We start from the raw sequence: 15,377 nt of genomic DNA, 5'->3' as shown, positions 1-15,377 counted from the left end.
ACCCTGAGGTGTTTCTTCATAAACCCTCACTGGGTTCCAGTCTGGCATTTGGCAACTTGTACTGGAAATCTGGCCCCATGACAGGAAGCCTTATCTCCCCATTGTTCTGAGGATAAAGTAAGAATGGCTTGCTCAGATCAGTTAGTTAAAGCAGGAATTCTTGTGACAATGAGCTGTGTGGTTTTAGGGTGACCTTGGGAACCTTAAAAGTCCCAAAGGACGCACAACCCTACACTAAGTGGCCGAGGGAGCCCTGGCCGCCCTTGCTGCCTGTCCTTGACGTCGGGTGCCCTACCCCCTCCGCGGTGGGTCCCGTCTGCTAGTCTTGAGATCAGCATTAGCTATGAAGCAGGATGGCCGAGAAGACACAGCAGCCCGTGAATCCTCTGGCACCTTCTCTGAGCATAGTTCAAACAGAACCCTTGCAATCACGTAAGCCTTTAGAGCTAGCAGCTCTCAAGTTCTTGTCCTTTGCCCTCTGAGGGAACACGACTGTGGCCATAAGCAAGAGGATGAGTAAGCCCTGGGCAGCACCCAGAGCTAGAAACCCAGGCCCCAGGAGGGAGAGCCGGAGCCACTTCCATGTGTAGGTGAGGAAGAGGCCCAGGCCGCTGGCCAGCAGCATGGAGGACGTGGCCAGGAAGCCCACGGCCAGCTGCCACTCTCCCTCGTTACTGTTGCACCAGGCCAGGAGGAGAGGCAGGGGCACGAAGAGGGTGAGGACCAGGGCCCCGTACACGCCAAGCCTGGCCAGGGCCAGGCCAACTCGAGGCACCCCCAGGGCCTCCAGCTCAGGGAACTGGTGACACTGTAGGGCTCCAGTGCCCTCGTTCCAAAGACAGAAGTTGTAGAAGCCAATTCTGAGGTTGGGCAAGTCGATAAGGTTGCCGGCCTTCCAGAGGAGAGCAAAGAACAGCAGGAAGATCACTGTGACTGTGAGTGTCATGATTCCCAGGAACAGCAGTTGGTTACTCCGCCTTGACCTTAGGACGGGCATCTTCTCCTGCGCTTCGCAGGGCGCCTTCCTGGGTACCTGCAGGAAGTCACGCCGTGAGTGTCCATTTCTCCCTGTCTCCCTCCCAGTTTCTTCTCAAGCTCCTGCTCTCCCTTCTGGAATTCCATAAAAACCTGTGGCAAACTCCCTTCAAGACAGCCAAACCAAAACCAAGACATCTGGGGTAACCTCCAGGCAGGCTCCAGGGGCTAAGTCCTCAGCTGCCTCTCTGGGTTGAGGTCAGGAGGAAGGGCCCTCCTGGCAGCTTTGAGGGCGGGAAATATCATAACTGAATGACCTTTGGCCTGAGACTTTGCTGAATCTGATTTTTCCTTAGGATTAATATCTAAAACTGCAATCAGTGGGTCAAGGGTAGCAATATTTTTTAGTGATTTTACTGCATTTTGCCAAATTGATCTACAGGAAACTTGCCTTCTCTAGTCCCTCCATAGTATATAGTATCGATATATATAGGATGTACCTTCGTCATCTTTTTGGAAAAATGTTTTCACTAAGTTTTTAATCAGAAGGACTTCTCCAGATTGGCCTCTCAAACAGTAATCTGCATACTATGCCTTTGTATTTGTAAATTTGCCAATATGGAACAAAACAGCCATTTCCATCCTGAAGTGCCTAGGAGCACAGGGCCAGAACACAGGGTGGTGTCCTGCAGTGCACCCGGCCAGGGCTGCCCATGGTGTGGGCAGTGCAGGGAGTGGTGGCCAGTGGTGGCCCTGGAGATCAATTTCTGGAGGGACCCCTTGAGAGGTGCAGCCCCTCACCTTTCCCAGAGCTGGCTGGAGGGTCTGCCTGACCACTCCCACACTTGTCCTGCGCGTGGAAAAACAAAGCATGGTGAGAGGGGGCAGGACGTGGAGCAGACTGAGGGGGAGGGCAGCGTCAGGCCATGCAGACTGCTACGGCAAATTACCGCGGACTGGGTGGCTCGTCAGCAGCAGAGATTTCTTCCTCTCAGTTTTGGCGGCAAGTCCAAAATCAAGGCACCGGCCGATTCAGAGTGTGGTAAGGGCTCAGCTTTTTGCTGTGTCCTCACATGGTGGAAGGGACCAGGAACTCTCTGGGGCCTCTTTTTTAAGGACACCGATCCCATTCTAATCACCTCCCAAAGGCCCCACTTACAAATACTGTCTCGTTGGGGGTTAGGTTTCAACATACGAACTTTGGGGGGACACAGATGTTCAGTCTGCAGTAGGTGGCTGATGAGAATAAAGATTTATCAGTGACTCCTTTGGCAGAGACAGAAAGATTTACCAGGTATAAGAAGAGTGTGTTTAGTCCACGGTATTAGATTGGTACGGTGAGTTTTAACCGGTGCAGCCCACGGGATGGGAAAAATTCCCAGCAGGAACATCATTTGCACGGTTTTACATATTAACAAATGTTTAAAAGCCTGTATCTCCATTTTTAATGCATTTAGGTATTTCGGGGTGTAGGATGGATTTCCAGGACTGGAATCCGGATTTACACCATTGTGCAGTGGGAAATGAGATTTGACTTGCCTCCATGGTCCAGGTTGGGAGTTGGGGTGCCTTTGTGTAAACGCTCCCTCTTACTTCTCCTATTTCAAGCCTGTTACACTTGGGCTAAAAAATATATATATATATATTAAGCTTAATGCAAAAAGATTCCTGGGGCTTCTCAGAGGAGACTGCCTGAGCCACGTCAATCAGCAGCTCCCCAGGCACCCAGGGCCTTTGTTTCTGACTTCCTCTTCTCTCTCGAGGTTTTCAACAGAGAGTGAGACAAAATAAATTGGAGCTAGGAAGCCCATGAGCAGGCGTGTGGAGAAGGTGGTAGTCCCTGATTTGCTTCCTCTCACCCCTTTATGCACATAGAATTCAGTCCCAACTCCTATGCCTGGTACGTGAGGCTCACCACGATCTGGTATGGCTTAGAACTTGAACTTGGGTTCTCCAGTGAGGCCCAGCTCCCTTTGGTCTTACCCCCTTGCTTTGCTCAGTCCGGCACCTGCCCACTGTCCCCGTTCCTGACTGCCCACCCGCTCAGGCACTCCACCTCCTCAAGTCCTACCCTGTTCTCTGCCTCTCTGAGTCCTACTAATTTTTCACCAGCTTTCTCAGACTACTTCAGCCCACACTCTGCTATAGCTGAAGGCCAAGATTATGCTCCCACTCGCTTTTTTATCCCAGAATGGTGCGTGATACACAGTAGGAACTCTTTTTTTTTTTTTTGAATGAAAATGACATGTAGCGCCCTTTAGGTCCTGCATGTACTTATCTAACAAGACGGCAAAGCTTCTTGAGGTGAGGGGCCGTGTTTTACGTCTCATATATACTCAGTGCTGGGATGGCTCCTCCGTGCTTCCTGTTGGGATGTGGACAGAGAGGTTGGGGGCTAGTCCTAGCTTCTTTTTTCTAAACACTTCCCAGTAAAACGATATGGTTATTTGGTTGGAAAACCCTAGGGTACTCTGCTCTGCCTTCCTAAGAGCTTACCCTGTTTTGTTTTGTTTTGGCTTTTAACAATCCTAGTATTCATGTTCTCACCACAATGAGCTTTTTAGTTCCCTTTAGATGATAAGCCTGTGCTTCCTTCAGAGGGCAGAAGGGGACACTGCTGAGTCACTGTTGCTATTTTTAGGTGAAGTTTTCCTGTTTATAATAAAGTAATGCATCTTGGTTGTAGAAAACTAGAAAAATGCACCAAAGTATGGAGACAAGACTAAAAATCGTCTATAATTTCAAGGTTGTAGAAGTAACCAGTCAACGACACATTTCCTTCTATAATGTTGTTTTACATAGTTGGGACCACATAAATATATGTGCTTGTATCCCGCTTTGTAAACATTATAGCATTAATATTTCCTTTTGTCACTAGAAGTGTTTCCTAAACAATATTTTTAACGGCTGCGTTAGCTGTTCTATTGTGTATGGTTTATATATTCTGTCTTACGATGTTGTTTTATAATATTAAAAATAATGCCAGGGTGACTATGTTTGTGAATCAGTTTATCCTTCCACCAGCAGCTTAAGAGAGTACTTATCTCATCTCATCCTCCCAGATTGAATTTTCTTGTCTTTTCATCTTTGATAATGAAAAATGACACAGCATTGCTGTACTGTTTCTTTTTAATGAGCAAGGTTTAACGTTTTTTAAGTGTTTGTTTACCGTCTCTGTTTTCTTCTCTTGGGAGTGCTGTCATTTCCTTTTTTTTTTCTTTCTATCATTTTCAGTTTTGGTTTCTGTTTGGTTTCTCTATATGAGCTCTTTATAAATAAAGGCTGCTAGCCTTTTGTCGTCACAACGGTCATCGTAAAGCATAACCCTTTTGTGGCAGTGGGGCCCCTGGACCAAGACACAGATCTTGACTCTGAGTGAGTGTGTGGAGTGTGTTCACGCTTGTCACCGGAGAGCCCAGGGCAGCAGGGTCGCAGTTAGAGAAGCAGAAGGAGAACACTCCCAGACAGTGCATTCGAGGCAGTTTGTCTGCTTTTGTTTTCTAGTTTAAGCACCTCTGAAGTTTTCACGCTGATGGGATGATGGCTGAAAGAGGCACAGACATAGTATCCTGATCTTCTAAATTACGTTCTTGCCACCTTCATGTTAAAAGAGGGAAACTTGCATGAGGTCGTGTCTGAGGGAGGGTTGGAGCTCTGGCGGATTGTCGCACTGGAAATCCCTCTGGCCGCCCACGCCCCGAGGGTAGGACACCTGGCAGGCAGAGAACGGGTGACCAGAGAGCTTTTCCCAGCATAGGTTTCACCCCTGGCCTGCCCCTTGACTGTAAGGGACACTTGAGAAGGGCTGATGGAGCGGGGAGGCCGGCTCTTGCCACCGACACTGGCTTGTTTACTTCAGATGGCTGAAGGCCTACCACGTGCTCTCTTGAGTTCCAGGGTCAAAGTGGACTTTGCAAACTGCTGCCCGTCGACCTTTTGTTTCCATTTTAGAGAAGGTCTGTAGCTCCAGCTCCCAAGCACTTCTTTCTTTTATGCTAAAATATCTATCAGCTTAATCATTATGCGGCTGCTGTATACAGATGTTGATCACACACTTATTTATAACTTCTGATTCGTCACTGCTCTAATCATGACTTCACATATTACATTTTCATCTTACCCCCAACATACGAGATTCCCCACAAAACTCCTTTCTCTACATTGACTTAGCAAAAATACCCACTACCAAATCACCCACCTCATTCTGTTTTTTCAGTTCATTCTTCCTGCCTGAACGTCTAATGATATTCAGTAACAGGACTTTATATAGCTGGGGCTTATTTAGTTTCTCGCCATTTTGCCCAAGTTCACCACCTGCACGCCTCTGTCCCGAATGTTGCCCCGAGGGTAGCCTCCTGGAGCACCCTGCACTGGCGCTCATATCAGGGCACCACTCGTCCACCACCGGGAGATTCTGCTTCGTTCATCACGTGTTTAATGAGCCCTTATAGGTGCCCATCGGAGAGGAAGGCAAGTTCCTGTAAGTGTCCCCTTCAGCCCGAGCTCCCGCTCCAGAGGGTGGGGACGAGACTCTGGAACGTTTGAATTCCTCGGCCAGGGAATGATACAGTGTGCTGTGCCCGCAGGTGTGTAAATGTCCTGGAGCTTGTTAACAAGGATGACTCTTGATGCCAAGGGCGCCCACTTTCCAGGGACAACATTAACAATAACTTGGCCTTCTCCTGCTTCTTTGGGATCAGGACTCCCCAGTGCTGTTAGTGCCCGTGTCACCTCCTGGACCTCTTCTCCCGTTATTCCTGCTCTCCACTCCCTCCCCCAGCTTCTGCCACATTGGCTCCTTTCGCATTTTCCAAAAACTTTAGGCAAGCTTGGGACTTTGCACTTGCATTCCTCGCCTGGAGTGCTCTTCTGTCATCACGTGTCTGCCTCCCCCGGGTCTCTGTTATCACGTGTCTGCCTCCCCTGGGTCTCTGTTATCACGTGTCTGCCTCCCCTGGGTCTCTGCTCAAAGGTCCCTTTCTCAGTGGCGCCATCCCTGGTCGGCATTTTGAAGCCGCAGCAGCCGTTCCGCGGCACCGGCACCGCTCTCCCTGTGCTGCTTCCCTGCTCTTCCTCCTTGCCGTTTTCCACCATCTAACGTGCTAAATGTTTTCTTTTGTCTTCCATCTACAACCCTCAGTAGAATGTAAACTTCATGTGGGCAAGGAATTTTATCTGTTAGGCAAATCAGACAAAAATCTATGGCTGCCCGTCTCTCTCAAAATCTGCCTTTAACTGTTACATCCGCAACACCCAGGACTACCTGGCACATTATGGGCACGTAGTAAGTATCCACTGAGTGACCTCTCAATGGTTTCGTGAACGTCAGCCATGGCACGTAGAGTTTCGTAAATGCCTCCTTCTTTTTTTTTTTTTTTTTTTTTTTGCGGTACGCAGGCCTCTCACTGTTGTGGCCTCTCCCGTTGCGGAGCACAGGCTCTGGACGCGCGGGCTCAGCGGCCATGGCTCACGGGCCCAGCCGCTCCGCGGCATGTGGGATCTTCCCGGACCGGGGCACGAACCCGCGTCCCGTGCCTTGGCAGGCGGACTCTCAACCACTGCGCCACCAGGGAAGCCCTGCTTCTATTTTTTTGACCTGAATCTCTGTCCTAGTTCTCCTCCTTCTCTGTTTTTTATGCTTCCCATTTCCTAAATGTAAGTTTCCTCAAGCTTGTCCCCTCTTTCTCAGACATGTATGTGAGCCTGTAGCTAGCTTCAGGCGTTGGACACTGTGAGGCCCCTTGCAAGGAGGGACTCAGGTGTGGTGAGGCCCCGCCCCGCCCCCGCACCAGCAGGAGCAGTTGCTGCCATGACCTGGCAAAACTTGGATGTTATAATTTTGCTGCTGACAGACACTACACAGTGTGCAAGTTTTGTGGAACAGAAGCTTGAAAGAAAAACGGATGGGTTTCTAGTTTGTCGGCTACAAATTCATCTCCCGGCCTTCCTTCTCATTAATGACTTAAGAAAGCTATAGGGGAGCTTGGAGGGCAGAACTTGCTTTGAGGAGTCTTTATGATCACTGGAGGTGTCTAAGAAAGAATCTAGTTTGATTGAGGGCTTATTAAAGATCAAATACTGACCTCAAAATCTTTTTGAGCATTTACTCTGCGCCAGGCCCTGTACTAAGCACTTAGCAGGTATTCTTAAGTTTTCACTATGAGAGCGCATTTAATGTTATTATCTTCACTTTCCAGAGGAGAAAACTGAGGCTTAGTGAGGCTCAGTAACTTCCCCAAGTGAGCCTGGTGAGCCCTGTCGGGCAGAATTGTGAAATCACTGTAAGAACCTGAGTCTTGTCTCCCGAGGTCTGGCCCTCACGTGCATCATCCCCTTTAATCTTCACGGCCACAGTGTGTGGACATCACATTATTCTCCTCTTGTATGGGGGTGACATTGAGCTTAGACTTTGAAGCTGTGTGTCCTGGGTTCAAATCCCTGCTCTACAGTTTACTAGCTACCTGAATGTCTCTCTGCCTAGTTTTCTCATCTGCAAAATGGGTATAACAATAGAGCATGTTCTGTAAATGTTATGGAAATTAAGTGAGGTGATTTATGTGCAGCATGTGGAACGTTACCTAGTGTTACTTAAATTATTATCATAGAGAGGAAACTGAGGCTCAGAGAAGTGACATTCTTGAGGAGACACTAGTACTGGAGTTCAGAACAGAGCTTCCCTGTAGAACCTGGACTCCAGGAAGCTGTCCTCACTGGTGGCTGGCGCGGACGACTCCGGGATGGTGTGAGGGATGTGGTGGTGAAGAGCGTGGACCTTAGCGCCAGACCACCGGGGTTCAGGCTGCTGTCCTGTCGCTCATAGCGCGTGACCTTGGGCATGTCAGTGAGCTTGTCGGAGTCTACATCCCCACCCTTAACGCGCCTTCGGGCCTGTCCCTGGGGGCTGTTGTGAGACTGAAGTGAGTTAATTTGATCTGCACAGGTGGACTGCTGCCTGCTCTGGTGCCGTGGTGGAGGCTGTGGTCCAGGGGAGAAAGGGGACACGAGGGAAGAGCAGGACAGGGGCGGAGGGCGTGGCTGCGACGTGAATGGGGGGGAGCGAAGCCCAGGGAAGAAAATAGGAGCAGAAGAAAGTCAGAAAAACAGAATCTGACAGAGGAGAGAGCCAGGTTGTCAGAGGGGGCCTCCAGCCCTGGCGAAAATCTGTCTAGCTGAACTCATTGAGCCATCACTGTGCTTGTGGTTTGGGTGTGGCTCCTGACGAAAATAAAAAGGGAAGAAGAAAGGGAAATGTGTCATATTTGCTTTGGCAGAAACGTGAGCTCAGGTTCTTACTTTTGAAAACGAGGCCACAGCGCTGTTTCCCAAATGTTGTAAGATGGAAGCAGCCGCCTGGGTTTCAGATGCCGCATGGATGGCCGGGCCAGCAGTGGCTTTTTATGGAACACTGTGACGTCTGGATTTACTTAATTTTTCCATGTAAATAAAAACAGCTTTGCCAGCAGAAACATGACTACACCATGAGACTGCAGCGTGGAGTTGGCGCACTCGCCACCCCCTCCACCTCCAGCAAGCTACTGCAGTAGACTGTCTCAGCAGCTCCATTAATATTAACTTGCTGTTTGTCCAGTTGTTTTGTTGCTCATTAGCCCTGCTAGTAAGCAGATGATCCAGCTGGGAACAAAGGTCAAAAAAAAATTTAGTGGGGGGGGTGGGGGTGGGGGGAAAAGTAATCCTTAAAAATGAGAAAACGCCTGCACCTTGGGACCCATCCTCGTTTGGTTTTTACTGGGGGGACTTCACAGTGCAGTTTAGGGGGGGGCCAAGATTCACAGGCCCCAAGGCAGAGTTTGAAGACAAATAACAGTACCAGCAAAGAGTGACGGCCTTTGCTGTCGCCCTCGATTATGCTGCTTCTGCCCTCTATCCTGCACTCACCTGGAGAGCCACTGACCCCTCCTTCTACTGATGAGGCCAGGGTTTCCTCTTGTGACTCCAGCGATCATACATGTTGGACGATTCCCTGAGTCACAGGCCCTGGGGAATCAGTAACATGCGGGGCAAAGCAGGGGCTTGCCTTCCTTGAGCTTGCACTCTGGTTGGGGAGACAAACACCAAACATGTATTTTTAAAAAGATAATTATAATTTTTGAAGAGATTTGGGAAGCAAATAAACAGGGTGATGTGAACGAGAGAACCTGGTAGAAGGAAGTGATGGGTCTCCATTGGAGGGTCAGGGAAGGCCTGTCTGTGAAGGAGACATTTGATTTGAGGCCTGAGGGGTGTGAAAAAGCCAGGGGAAGAGCCTTCTAGAAACAGAGTGCAGTGGTTATAAATACCGGGTTGGGAGAGGAACAGACACTGGGTGACAGCCTAGTGACTGAGGGGACAGGACGAGGCTGGACTGGTGAGCGGACCCAGGTCCCTGAGGACCTTGGAGGCCAGGGTGAGAGGTTTGGATTATATCCTCACTAGGTGCTTCATTAACTCAAGCCCCTGCTCCCCCAAACCTAAGGCGCGAGGCCCCAGGTGGCGGCGCTGAAGGTGCGGAGAGTTCCTGAACTGGGGTTGGAGCAGTGCCAGGCATTGTCTCTGGCGGTTCTGCCCACTAGCCCTGCTGTAAAACTAGTGAATGTAGTTTGCCCCCAGCAGTCAAAAGGAAAGAAGAGGAGGGAAAGAATGATAGATGGTCACTTAGACTTAGACCTTCAGTTTTGCAAAAGTTATTTTGAGAGTTGGCTGGAAAGGAGGCTAAGTTTTCTTGGACTTCGCCTCCATCCCCACACAGGAGGATGCGGTTCTTACCTGGAGAGTTTGTAACGCATATGAAATGGCTTTGTAACTCACTGAAATAACTCAAAGAAAGCAAATCACAGGCAAACTGAGTAGCAGGTGCTATGGGGCCTCTCCCTCCATCCCTCAGAAAGTGAATCTTTCCCTGGTCACTCTTAGGGGGTTGCTGACTGAGGCCTGATGCTTCCTGGTGGGCGGGATGCTGCAGGAAGGGGCTGAGGTCGCTGCTCCTTTGTGTTCTCTGCTCTGCCAGGGTCTTGGCTGTTAGTACCTGCACCTCCCTACTGCTGCTGAGTGGGCAGAAGATCTGTGTCCTCACAGAAGAGCTGGGGATCGGGGGCGTCCCCTCCCAAAGTCTATTCAAGTCTAGATTTTTGGCTGATCAAGTTAAGTTGTATATTGGGACTCAGAAAATGAGGCGGCCCCAGTGGCCCAGCCCAGGTCACAAATCTAAACCCAAGTCAGCCTGCCTGGGAAACACCTGTCAAGGAACCCTAACATACACCAATCACAGTCTTCCAGCAGCCTGAGCCAGCTCACCTTCCCCAGGAAACAGGACCTGCTGGCTACGAGGTCGAGGCTTCATCGTAAGCCACGTTGCCTCTTCTAATGCTCTGTCCCACATCCCTAGAAAGAATGCTCCACCGCTTGTGAGGCGCCACGCTCCCTGGATCTGTGGATTGTTTTTCCTTGAACAAAGGAATGAGTAAACTCATTACTAAATTATTTCAGTTCTGTCATTTTGACAGGACTGAGACAGCTGAGGTGGTGTGAGCCTAGGGGTATAAAATAAAGCCCTGCAAAAAGTCTCAGTTTCTGCGAGAACATACTGTGTATGCATATGTGAAGATTAAACTTCCAAAGATATTTATTATATTAATTAATTCACCTTAAGCTGTAGTTCACTTGAAGAGGCCTAAGGCAGGCTAGAGTCACTGAGGTCATTGCAGTGTCCAGCTCCCAAGTAGAAATAACTGAGGGGGAAGTGGGCCCAATAGAACAGAATGGCAGGGGTACTGGATGGACAGCTCAGAGAGCAGAATGTCTCAGAAAAGCCATGTATATGAAGTTAATACACCGTAAAATTGGTGTTATAATTCAGTGGAAGAAAGGGTTTTCCATTGACTAATGCTGAAGCAATTGATTAGTTAAAACAAAAGAAAACTCTTTTAGGGCCTCATCTCACTCCACATACCAAAATAAATTTCACATGGATCCGATAGTGAAGTGTAAGGAACAAACAGACAAAAGAAAAAAAAAAGATCTAGAAAAAAGTAAATATTTGATTTATGAATGAGAAAGAATGCTCTGAGCTTAAAAGCAAATTGAAACTACAAAGAAAAAAGCAGTACAGATTTAACTGTTAAAATATACATTTTATACAACAAAATGTAAAATTAAAAGTCAGTGACCATGGAGGGCTTTCCTAGTGGCACAGTGGTTAGGAATCTGCCTGCCAGTGCAGGGGACACGGGTTCGAGTCCTGGTCCAGGAAGATCCCACATGTCACAGAGCAACTAAGCCCGTGCGCCGCAGCTACTGAGCCTGCATTCTAGAGCCCGTGAGCCACAACCACTGAGCCCTTGCACCACAACTACAGAAGCCCACACGCCTAGAGCCTGTGCTCTGCCACAAGAGAAGCCACCACACCGCAACGAAGAGTAGCCCCCGCTCGTCACAACTAGAGAAAGCCAGAGCACAGCAAAGAAGACCCAATGCAGCCCCCCCAAAAAAAGTCAGTGAGTATGGAAAAATATCTGCAACAAACATGAAATGGTTAATATACCTAATATAACAACTGTTCATGCAAACAGATAAGAAAAACATTAATCTCCATAAAAATGGACAGGGCATATGAAGAGATATTTCACATAAGAAGGAATGCAGAATAGTTAACTGTAAAAGCTCTTCTGTTTATTTGTACCCTCCACCACATGTGTGAGGGTTTTTCCCCACCAAGGAATTCTCTGTGACACCTGGATGTCCTATAATTTAACTTAATTCTGACACTATCTACCTGGAGATAGCATCAGATCCCACAGGTTAAGGGGTCAGTGCCACAAGCCGAGCGCTGCCCCCCGCAGTGCAAGTCTAGGATAACTTCGAGTTTCCCATGACCCCCTCCTTGGGTTTGATTAATTTGCTAGAGTGGCTCACACAGAACTCAGGAAAACAGCCTACTAACTAGAATACTCATTCATCATAGGAGGATACAACTCAGGAACAGCCACCAAGAAGATGCCTAGGGCAAAGGGTGGGGGGAAGGGTCGTGGAGCTTCCATGCCCTCTTTAGGCCTGTCACCCTCCTGGCATCTCCGTGTGTCCACCAACCCAGAAGCTCTTGAACCCTGTACTTAAGGGATTTTTATGGAGGTTTCATTACGTAGGTATGATTGAATCATTGGCCACTGGTGATTGAACTCAGTCTCCAGCCGCTCTCACCTCCCTAGAGGTTGGGGGCTGGGGTGGTGGTTTTCCCTGGCAGCCGGCCCCATCCTTAGCGACTTGCCAAAAGTTAACAACTCAGATGTGGTTGAAAAGGGTTTGTAATGAATAAAAAAAAGACACCTTTACCTCTATTATCACTAAGGAAATTCCAAGGGTTTTAGGAGCTCTGTGCCAGAAATGGGGACAGAGACCAAACACATATTTCTTATTATAAAACACTCTATCACATTAACTAACATGAAAAAAAGTCTATACCTCATGTAATGTAATCAAAGATATGCCAAGTAAAATAACCTATAAGTTTCCCTATTAAAACTGCAGCTAAAAACACTGATATCAAGAGTGCAGTAATACTAGCATTTTCATATAATGATGGTGGATGTGAAAATTCCTAGAAACATTCTGGGAGGCAATATGGCAAAAGGCACTGAAAACCCTAAAAATCATCATACCTTTTGGCCAAGTAATTCCACTTATGAGTCTACCCTAAGGCAGCAATCAGAAATGCAATCAATGATTTATATACAGGAATGTTCATCATAGTATTACTTTGGCAAAAAATGAGAAGCAACTTGAATGCCCAACATTACAATCAAATTATGCCATATCAAGATACTAAAACTCTATGCAGCCTTTAGAAGAACCAGGTCTGAAATCACACTTTATAGTATAACTGCAAGAAAGAGACTAAGGAATTGTTCTAAAATGTTCATGTTTGCCCTGATATCTCTGGCATTATGGGTAAGAGTTCCTTTCTTTTTACATTAAAAATATTTCCAGAATCATGTGTTATATTTATGTAAAAGTGAAATTTAGAAAACCAACAATCTTAGTGATTCGATAAAGCAGGGGTTAGCTGGAAAGAGTGTTGAGGAAGGGGAATATACAAAATCAAAAGGAGAACGTCATGTGCACGGATTCGGGACTTTGGGAGAGATGAGGTTTAGGAAGAAGGTACTGAAAAATGCATTTCAGCCATCATGAGGGAGGAAGGAAGGACAAATCACATACATACATGTATTTATCTCTTCCCAAAGAGCCTTTGAGTTTACAGGTGAAGAAGCATATTGGAAATTATTAGGAAAATAGACCACATTAAAAAAAAATCTTTTAAGATCACCAACTGAACTAAAATCCCGCCATGAATTTCCATCAAGGTGTGAAAAGCAATGTAGTCTAATAACACAGGGTCTGAAAATCTCTTGTCTTCTTTCTGAGTCAAGAACACAGGTCTTTCTGACAATCTTAGTCCACAGTGCGTATTTTAAGAACTCATGGTGTTTCCTGTAACTACCAGTTTAGCTACTGCGAGTCAGTGATCTGCTTTTGTTTGGTGGCCTATTTCTGATGAAGAATCCACTTCATGCGTCACAAACCATTATTTGTACAGACTCGGTGCAAGACCCTGCTGCCCACAGTTCTCCCCTGCATTTCTAACCAGTTATACTGACATTACCTGCACCCCTTCTGAGGCCAGAGTCGCACAGTGATGCTGCAGGGAGTAGGGAGAAGGAGGGAAGAGCAGAGCTCACGAAGGTGGGTGTGTATGGGGGGGAAGGTCCCCAGATCCTGACTACCAGTCGTTTCCCCAGGCCCATGGCTAGAATGCAGGGTCTGAGAGGAAAGCTGACTTGTCTTGCAGAACAGCAGGCCTCTGGGCGAGCTCTGGGGCATGTAGGGTAGGTACTTACCAAAAAGAAGATGCAGAACCCACAAAACACTCATAAAGAGGAGGAGCAGGAAATCATGTTCGCTTGATTCTTCTCTCTCGCTGCGTCCTAATGTCAGGTTCCAGAAACGAGGCCGGTGGAGACGGGAACGATGCAGCCCCGAGCATAAGCCCCGAGCTTATGACTGGCTGGCAGGCGCAGTTGTGCCTAAGTAAACAGCTCTCTGAACTTTGTCACATTTGTGCTGACTGATGACACTATCCCCTGATTTCACTTTCATTTCTTGCCGGTGGCTCCTGACTTTTCAGAAAGAAAGAATGTAAACAACATTGTTGTTCCTCAAGCCGGCCACTTTACCCACACCTGAACCAACCAACCAGTAGACTTAAAGAGGCAGGCAAGTGTCTTGATTATATCACACCACAATTCCAGAAAGGAAACTGGCCAAGACACCCTCAAAACTCCTAATGTTTTAAACCAAGATAAATACAACCTAGAATCTTACTAAGAAGGGACCCTCAAGATCATCTGGTCTGAGATCCCAGACCCAGGTCACCACTGGGGAAGAAGTTATGCATCTGTCCCCTCCTTTTCGGAAATCAGCCTTGTAGGATGACTGGGTATCCCTGGACACAAAACCTTGTCGTCTTAGTGTCCTTACCAGGGTGTTTAGGCCCATGCTGGAACAGCTGGAATATCTTATTTCAAAATAAGAGCAGAACGGAGCTTTTATTTTTGTAATCATAGGGGCTCCTAGCCAGAGTTTAAAAATTGCTTTCTATGCTCACATGACCAGCTGGAAATTCCAATTTGGGGTTAAGCTCGGTTAAGTCAGTAGACAGCTACCTAGTAATATTGCTGAATCCTTCAGGGTTCCTCTTCCCCTCCCTGGCCTTCCCTCAAAGGAGTTCTTTGAACTGCTACATTTTTTCCCCTTTGTAGTTCTTTTAAATTCAAACCCTAGAAAGAGGTGATGTAGGTGATGTGATCTAATAGGAAGGAAGAACAGAAACTCTGGGATCAAGGAGCTCTGCTACAGATTAGTAAATTATTTAACCTCTCTGAGCATCAGGGTCTCATGTGTAAAATGGAAACAATACCTACTTAGCATGGCTGTTGTGGAAATTGGAGATAATGTATGAAGGTTCTTAGTACAGTACTGGGCACACAGTAATGGTAGCTGTTATTAAAAGCAGAATTTCTGAATATCTTGTCTAGCCTTCATAATAATGCCTTCAAGGCAGAGATAAAATTAATTTTTTGGTACTGGTATAAACTAGTCACGCTGAAACCCGAACACTGGTGAATGAAGTGACACAATATAGAAGAGATAGAAGTATACATTTAAGAATTTTATTTCAAGTTAGAATGCACATAGTTTTTAAAGAGTCAAGAATTCGTCAAAGTTTGTTATAGAAAACAGTAGTCCTGCACTAGCACCTTCTTCTTCTCCAGGGTAAGCACCTCGTCTGTTTTACCTGATTCTTTAGGTATTTACCTCTGCTCTGTAAGTAACATGCTGATAGTGGTACT

General features: G+C 47.2%; 1 protein-coding gene across 1 annotated transcript; it reads right to left on the bottom strand.

The window, feature by feature from the left end:
• Positions 1-392: 392 nt before the first annotated feature.
• On the bottom strand, positions 393-14,423 carry TMEM140 (transmembrane protein 140). Its single transcript, XM_082846021.1, has 2 exons — positions 13,866-14,423; positions 393-1,033 (listed from the first exon to the last, which is right to left on the bottom strand). The coding sequence occupies exon 2, from the start codon at positions 995-997 to the stop codon at positions 410-412; it is 588 nt and encodes a 195-aa protein (XP_082702147.1). The 5' UTR covers positions 998-1,033; positions 13,866-14,423; the 3' UTR covers positions 393-409.
• Between the last annotated feature and the right edge of the window lie 954 nt (positions 14,424-15,377).

This window comes from Leucopleurus acutus (assembly GCF_964270905.1).
Source record: "Leucopleurus acutus genome assembly, chromosome: 9".
Classification (NCBI taxonomy): Eukaryota; Metazoa; Chordata; class Mammalia; order Artiodactyla; family Delphinidae; genus Leucopleurus; species Leucopleurus acutus.
Note: the sequence above shows the minus strand (reverse complement) of the source record. Positions and strands in the feature narration are given on the sequence as shown.